Source organism: Carassius gibelio, chromosome A13, assembly GCF_023724105.1.
Source record: "Carassius gibelio isolate Cgi1373 ecotype wild population from Czech Republic chromosome A13, carGib1.2-hapl.c, whole genome shotgun sequence".
Classification (NCBI taxonomy): Eukaryota; Metazoa; Chordata; class Actinopteri; order Cypriniformes; family Cyprinidae; genus Carassius; species Carassius gibelio.
In genome coordinates this window covers 7,674,464-7,682,848 of record NC_068383.1, presented here as the reverse complement: position 1 = coordinate 7,682,848, position 8,385 = coordinate 7,674,464, and the positions used below count along the sequence as shown (strand labels likewise).

At 34.0% G+C, this 8,385-nt stretch overlaps 1 protein-coding gene across 1 annotated transcript; it reads left to right on the top strand.

Annotated features, from left to right (window-relative positions):
- Positions 1 to 4,672: 4,672 nt before the first annotated feature.
- LOC128026006 (thioredoxin-related transmembrane protein 1) lies at positions 4,673 to 8,055 on the top strand. The gene is made up of 8 exons (XM_052612677.1): positions 4,673 to 4,908; positions 5,480 to 5,595; positions 5,679 to 5,724; positions 6,024 to 6,152; positions 6,379 to 6,424; positions 6,656 to 6,757; positions 7,231 to 7,294; positions 7,407 to 8,055. Exons 1-8 carry the CDS (start codon positions 4,736 to 4,738, stop codon positions 7,583 to 7,585), a joined length of 855 nt encoding a protein of 284 aa, XP_052468637.1. The 5' UTR covers positions 4,673 to 4,735; the 3' UTR covers positions 7,586 to 8,055.
- The last annotated feature ends 330 nt before the right edge of the window (positions 8,056 to 8,385 follow it).

The following is an 8,385-nucleotide window of genomic DNA, read 5'->3' as shown; positions in this document are numbered from 1 at the left end:
GGAAGATTAATATCTTAATTCAAGCAGCTGAGTGTTTAGCCATTTTCAAAAAAAACTCTAAGACACATCTTTTTCGCCAGCACCTGACCAATTAATACTAGCACTTACCTATTCTATTCTATTCTATTCTATTCTATTCTATTCTATTCGCTCTAATTTGTTTAAAATTAAACAAACAAACAAACAAATAAAAACACCTTGCTATGTGTACTGTGCTAGACTAACGGAAACTTGTCACAGCACTTGTATTATGTTGCTGTCTTGTGGGTCTGATAGCTTCTATTGTTCTTCGCATTTTTATGTCGCTTTGGATAAAAGCGTCTGCTAAATGATTAAATCTAAATTTCATTTAACGTTTATAAATGAATTCTTCTTTCACTAGATATTTGTTTTACGTTGATATAGAATTATTTATTAATAAAAGTTAATATATTTAATTCTCCAAGCTTCAGAACAAATTGGAGAAACTCGTACTATATTAAAGGCCTAAACAAAAAACATAACAAAACAAAAAAAAAAAAACTCTAATGAACTCTGACCAAACTGTGCTTTCCCTCAAGCTACTGATCTCTTAATACTAGTAGGGAAAGTGATTGTACTCGCAGCTGCACAGTAAACATCTCTGCAACTGCTCTCTTTGGCTCTCAGCTCCAGTCTGTCCATCTGGAGCTGCTCTTGCTCAAGGAAATTATGCTGAATCTTTTGAAAGATTTTAGAGACATATAATCTCCAGGCAGAAGGAGTTGTACTATAAAAATTGGACTATAAATTAGCTTGGATTCTATCCCTAGATTGCACAGTCGACATCTTGGCTGTAGAGATTTTGCATCAAATAGGAATCAATCAGACTCCTGTGTGTGGATTTAGTGTTACGTTCTTTTTTTTCTTCTGTCTGTTTGCACAAGCTGTTCATCATCCACAGTTATATAAAAGCTGTACTGCAATCTAATGAAGACAACACACATCTATAATAGCATTTTTATGAGTATGCCCGTCTATTAGCATATGTGTGTGGCAGTAGTTCACAGAATGGAATTTATTTTTGGCGGGTCTGAAAATGAACCTGCTCTTTCTATAATGCTGAGAGTAGGCAGTCCCTTGCATAACAGGTAAAATCCTTTTTCAGATTGAGGATGAGAGGGAGAGGATGAAAACTGGAGGGGAAAGTAGATTTCTCTATCCACCTACTCCTATTCATGCTGTCTCCGGCATTTTCTCTCCTCCCACATGCATCCTGTCGTGTGTGTGTGTGTGTGTGCACAGACGTCAGTAAGAACTGTCACTGCGTAACACTCCGTACATGGTGATAACCGGATAGAATGTTGAGATATCACTCGGACAGAGGCTCTTTTAATGACATAAAAATGTATTCTACACATTTGATTTTTTTTTTCTGCCCAGCTAAATATTTTAAGAACACTTTGCTAACCAATGTTGGGGGTAACGCAGAGCGTCTACAGATTACTTTTTTCAAGTAACGCATTACTTTTTAAATTTAGAATTAAATATCTGCGCAAAAGTAACACAATGCATTACCTTCCATAAAAAGTAACCAAGTTTACTTTTTAAGGGAGAAACGCAATATTGAAATGCATTACTTTTAAAAGTAACTTTGCACAATGTTGTTACTAACGTTACCGTTAAGTTATGGAAACGTTATTGTATTTATTGTAATGTTCTGAGAACATAATCAAAGATCAGATAGCTTTTCTTTTCTTTTCTGTCTTTTTTTCTGTATTATTTGATCAATCTCAGACCCAGATATGGTTTTTAAAAATACATCATTAAACAATAATTATTATATTTAAAAAAAAATTATAATCTAAAATATATATATATATATATATATATATATATATATATATATATATATATAGCTTACATATATTAAATTAAATTAAATTTCAATTAAATTAATGCATTTAGCAGATGCTTTTATCCAAAGCAACTTACAGTGCATTCACGCTATCATTTTTTTTACCTATCATGTGTTCCCGGGGAATCAAACCCCCAACCTTGCACTTGATAGCACAATGCTCTATACCGATTGAGCTACAGGAGCACAATTATTATGAACTTTATTAAATTATTATTTTATTTCTACCACAGTTAATATACTTGGTTACCATGGAAACAAAATTATCAGTAAAGAGCATGCTTGAGATGAGATATGAGACATGGTGAGTGAGGACACTTGACATGATGTGTGAATGGAAGATTTTTATTTCATGCCATTTCCAATGAGCTGTAATTTTGTCAAATTATGTGTGAAAAAACTGCCATTTGAGATGCATAAAATGCTAGCAATGAATCCTAAGTAGCAAAAATATATAAAATAATAATACAAAAAATTAGTCAGCTGTTTTATTCCAAAAATGCTTTAATTTCATTTTCACCACTATACTATAATATATATATATATATATATATATATATATATATATATATATATATATATATATATATATATATATATATATATATATATATATATATATATATATTATAATAACATTATAATTATTACTATTATTATTTTTTTTTCAGCCATGTCAAAATCTGTTTATTTTCAGGATCAAACAATGAGACTTGATTGAATAGCACATTAATTCCAGATTTGAACAAGAAAATGCATTTTCATCTGTGGATTCTAAGTAAACAATTCCCTAACCCCACCCCTACATAATCATAACCCTTTCCTCATTAAATCAGTTCAAACAATTACATCAAATTCACAGACACAACACATTTATACTTTAATATATTCACTGTGACACGGCCATTATCACATCACTGCTGTCATTAGCACTCATTAAATTTCAATTAAATTAATGCATTTAGCAGATGCTTTTATCCAAAGCAACTTACAGTGCATTCACGCTATCATTTTTTTTACCTATCATGTGTTCCCGGGGAATCAAACCCCCAACCTTGCACTTGATAGCACAATGCTCTATACCGATTGAGCTACAGGAGCACAATTATTATGAACTTTATTAAATTATTATTTTATTTCTACCACAGTTAATATACTTGGTTACCATGGAAACAAAATTATCAGTAAAGAGCATGCTTGAGATGAGATATGAGACATGGTGAGTGAGGACACTTGACATGATGTGTGAATGGAAGATTTTTATTTCATGCCATTTCCAATGAGCTGTAATTTTGTCAAATTATGTGTGAAAAAACTGCCATTTGAGATGCATAAAATGCTAGCAATGAATCCTAAGTAGCAAAAATATATAAAATAATAATACAAAAAATTAGTCAGCTGTTTTATTCCAAAAATGCTTTAATTTCATTTTCACCACTATACTATAATATATATATATATATATATATATATATATATATATATATATATATATATATATATATATATATATATATATATATATATATATATATATATATATATATATATATATATATATATATATATATAATAACATTATAATTATTACTATTATTATTTTTTTTTCAGCCATGTCAAAATCTGTTTATTTTCAGGATCAAACAATGAGACTTGATTGAATAGCACATTAATTCCAGATTTGAACAAGAAAATGCATTTTCATCTGTGGATTCTAAGTAAACAATTCCCTAACCCCACCCCTACATAATCATAACCCTTTCCTCATTAAATCAGTTCAAACAATTACATCAAATTCACAGACACAACACATTTATACTTTATTATATTCACTGTGACACGGCCATTATCACATCACTGCTGTCATTAGCACTCATTTAATATCAGCAGAGAGAGAGTAATAACAACATCCTCTGAGGATGTGAATGCATGTGTTTGCATGTGTGCATTCCTGTCTAATTGTGTTTGTTTAGCAAACTGTAAAGCATTCTCTATTTTATTGATCTGTGCATGCATGCACACACACAAAATCTAAAAATCTCTTTGCATAATCATTAAAAACCTTGGCTTGACCAGGTTTCTTTAGGAACAACAAATGAACAGAGTAGACAGCTAAGGGGATACATGATGTAAGCATATATATAACAAATATAAGTACATTTTCTTTTCTTGAATAGCTTTTCATTGTAAAACACTTAATTTCCAGCTACTTTCTTCGTGATTTGTATATTCTCCTAATGGATTCATAAATTAAACTCAGGTTTCTCTCACAAAACTGTGCAGTAAAATTATTGTAGGTTAGTATTTGCTTTTTACAAGAGCTCATGGCGCCACCTTGTGTTCTTTTCTTTCTTTCTTTTTTCAAGTATTTCAGTAGATAAATATGTCATTTCCCCCGTCAATTTCATACAACAAGCGGACATGGTATTTATTTGTTACAAATTCTGAATGCTAAATCAGAACTTGACAACTTTTAAAACTTGAAAACATTATACGTTACTCAAACACAAATTACATTAAATACATTTAAGAGTAAAAACAATTATTGAAATATATACATAATATGTTTATAATTTCAAAACATGTGCTTAAGCTAGAGCAAATACCTGATAAAAATAGATTTTTTTTTATAGTTTAATAGACTGTAATATAAATACAATGGGCATAAACAAAATACAATTAACTAATCATATGCTGTTATTATATAACCAAAAAAATAAAATAATAATAATATCTGGCAAGAGGTGAAATAGTTTTTAAATTTTGTCAACCGTTATTGGACATGACGTCAATGAAGCGGCAATTCAGAGTCGAGGCGGAAGCGGAAGCGGAAGGGAAGCAGTCAGTGGCCGCTGAAACATGGCGTGCACATACACACGCAGAGTCAGGATGACAGCCGGCGCGTGTGTGTTCTCTGCGCTCATCGCAACATGTTTGATGCAGCTGCCCTCGCCGGCCAAACCGGGCAGTTTAAGACTAATCACAGATGGAGACTGGGAGGAGATCCTGACGGGAGAATGGATGATCGAGTTGTGAGTTATTCAATTAAGTTTCTATGTTTATTTATGTTTATCTATGCGTGCTGATTAGTGCTGCACATCTAAATGATCTAAAATATCTAGCTTCAGATTATTAGATTATTACTTATTGCAGTGTTCTTGTGCTGCTGGGCTCAGGATAGAGGAAGTCCAGTGTTCTGACGTTAAAGGCATAACGTTAGTTCACTCAAAAGTGGCAATGACATCATCAGTGCCTCCCCCAAATGTCGATTCAAAACCTCATGATTTTATTTTTCTACCTCGCAACACAAAAGGAGATGTTGGAAAGAATGACAGCTTCAGTCACCATTCACTTTCATTGCTTCTGGTGACTGTCATTCAGTCTAACATCATCTCTTTTCACTGTCCCTTTAATGAAATCTCTTCTAAAAATGTTTGTCAAAATAAACCGTTGTTTCCCCTGCACACTTCCTCCAGCTAGAGCAACCGAACAAGAGGATAAGTTAAATAGATCAGATAGAAAACCAATTAAAATCTGTCTCTTTGTGTCTCCTCTGGCTGGGATTGTGTTATTGGGTTTAAAAGTTTTGCCTGTCTGCTTCAGCTTTGCTCCGTGGTGCCCGGCCTGCCAGCAGCTCCAGCCCGTGTGGAATGAGTTTGCAGAATGGGGAGATGATTTGGGAGTGAATATTGCCAAAGTGGACGTCACTGAGCAGCCAGGTGTGCCTCTATCTGTACACATCTGGTTCCTCTGATCGCCTGTCTTTAAGAGTCTCACACTTGTCTCTCTCTCTGTGCTGCAGGTTTGAGCGGGAGGTTCGTTATCACAGCTCTCCCAACGATCTACCAGTGAGTCTCGTTCCGTTTTACACACATCTAAGCCTTTCGTTAGAAGTCAGTAAGCTCGCAGTTGGTGACAGATTTGATGAAATTACAAAAAGTAAAAATAATTGTTAAGTATTGAAGTCCTTCCTGTCATTTTTCATCAGTTTAATGCATATTTGCTGAATAAAAGTATTTGTTTTCGATTGTTTTTGTAGATATATGCCAGCATTTGTATTCTTTTTAGATGTCTGCACAGTCTCTGTGTGGTGTAAAGGCAGTTAGAAATGGTTAAATATAGCTGTCCTTGTGTGTGTGTGTCGCAGCTGTAAAGATGGTGTGTTTCGGCGATATCAAGGAGGGCGATCTAAAGATGACTTCCTGAGCTTCATTGATGAAAAGAAATGGCAGAGCATAGAGCCGGTCTCTTCCTGGTTTGGCCCCTCATCCATCTTGTGAGTACATGCAGTGTGTGTGGGTGTGTGCCGGGGCTGGTTTCAAGCTGTATAATAATGCAATGGCCCTGGGCGAGTCTGGCAATATCTCTAGAAAAGGGAGTTTAGAGACTCCACAGCATGTGGTTAATGCTGATGCGCAAGTTAGCTCCCTTTTAATGTAATACTGACAGGCTATATTTACATTTGATTTGATTTATTTTTAGTGACTGATTTTTTATTTTAGGATGAACGCAATGTCAGCCCTCTTCAAGTTATCCATGTTCATCAGGGTGAGTATATACAATTAATTATAATAATAATTATTAATATTAATATATTACCGCTGCATTCTTGTCTGTTTTGAGAATACATTTTTGAAAGAATATACACTATTTTCCTAGCAATTTGAATAATTTCAAGTTAATTTCGAGTAAACGCATAACTTGATGCCTTTATAGTTTGCTCATGGATGTTTTCATGCATTAATTTAAATGATATTTTAACATTGTGTTTTGTTTCAGCATTGCCATAATTACTTAACAGAGCAGCTGGGCGTCCCAGTTTGGGGCTCGTATGGGATATTTGGTCTAGCAACCCTCATCTCAGGATTGGTTCTTGGATTGGTGAGAATGCACACAAAATACACTACTACAGTATACACAATAAAAAAAACATGGTTTTAAAAATGCTCACCATAATTGCTTTTGATCATAAAAAATGCAGTGGAAACAATTATACATATTATTCACAGTTTCTTTGGTGAATCGAAAGTTCAAAACAACAGTATTTATTCAAAATAGAAATATTTTAGAATGTTATAAATGTCTTTACTGTCAATTTTGATCAATTTAATGCATCCTGGCTAAATAAAAGTACTAATCCCAGAATACATTGCAACAGACTCATTCATTTATCCAAAATCTTAGATGTAAATGTCTTAATTAGTAGCTAAAGCATCAAGAAAATGCTCAGTTGAATGTTGTGTGCTTTTAACCTTATTAGAATATTGCAGCATTAGCTTTGAACATGCTAACATTAAACTCTATTGGAGTTATTTATAAATCAAATGTCTCTGGTTTTATTTTCTTTCTTTCAGTTACTAGTTTTCATTGCAGATTTTGCTTTCCCATCACGGCGGTATGCACCAAATTATCACCACAGTAAGTGTAAATGTTTCTATGAACCTGCCTGCTTGACTACAGGAACATGTGATGTACCAGAGATCCTTTAAAACTTAAACTATAATGAAATGACGTGTAAATGTTTCTGTAGGGAAACTGCCTGCTGGGCAGGTCCGTCTCCTGCAGCAATTGGAAGATGAACAGGAAGCAGATGGAGAGGAAGAGGATGATGACGATGAGTACGGTGGAAAGACTGAAGACTGGCAGCGAGAAGACGGCGCCGATGTGCTCCGGAGAAGAGGCGTGGGTGTGCCGGAGGAGGACACCTAGTGCACCAGACAGAAACTGCCTCTCGCTCCGAGTGCAAAAAACCACCACGCAAACCACATCGCTGCAGCAGTGCCCTGGCAGTGCTCATTGAGCTTGATGATGTCATAGCTCCCTCTGAAAGATTGACGTGGTTGTGCTTTTCTCTCTTTCTTTCCACTGGTTTGTGTGTTTTCTCTTTTCCACCTGTCAAGTTTGAATTATTACACTCCTTGCTATGCAGTATCTCTAGTGTGTGTGTGTGTGCGTGTCAGAGGAATATTAGGACTTGCTTAGAGGAATTTCATGACTCACAGTTGCATTATTCCCCATACAAATTCTGAGCAAAATAACCAAGATCAAACAGCGATTTCACTGTGAATCTGTTGTAAATGAGGGTTTTGGGAATATAAAAGCTTTTGTGCTTTACATTGTAAATATTTTATTAATTTAGCTTTTTTTGGACGCCTGTTATATAAAGCCAGTATGTTTAATTTGCTGTTTTAATGTTTATTTCTTCAAGACTTTTTTTTTTTTTTTTTTTTGGAAAAACTAAAAAACAGCTGAATTAATACTTGATTATAAATGCTTGTATGTGTGGTGATTGATTATTATTTGACACTGAAAGATGCTTCACTTTTTGTCATAATTTGCTTTAAATGAGTTTCACTCCACACCATGTTTCTTTTAAATTATTTGGTAACACTTTATTTCGATTAGTAAGTTTAAGTAACTTTGCAACTACTGTACATGTCATCTAATTCTCATTAGTGCATTTGTAGTCTGTTAGGTTAGGGTTAGTAAAATAACTTGCCGTACTTGCA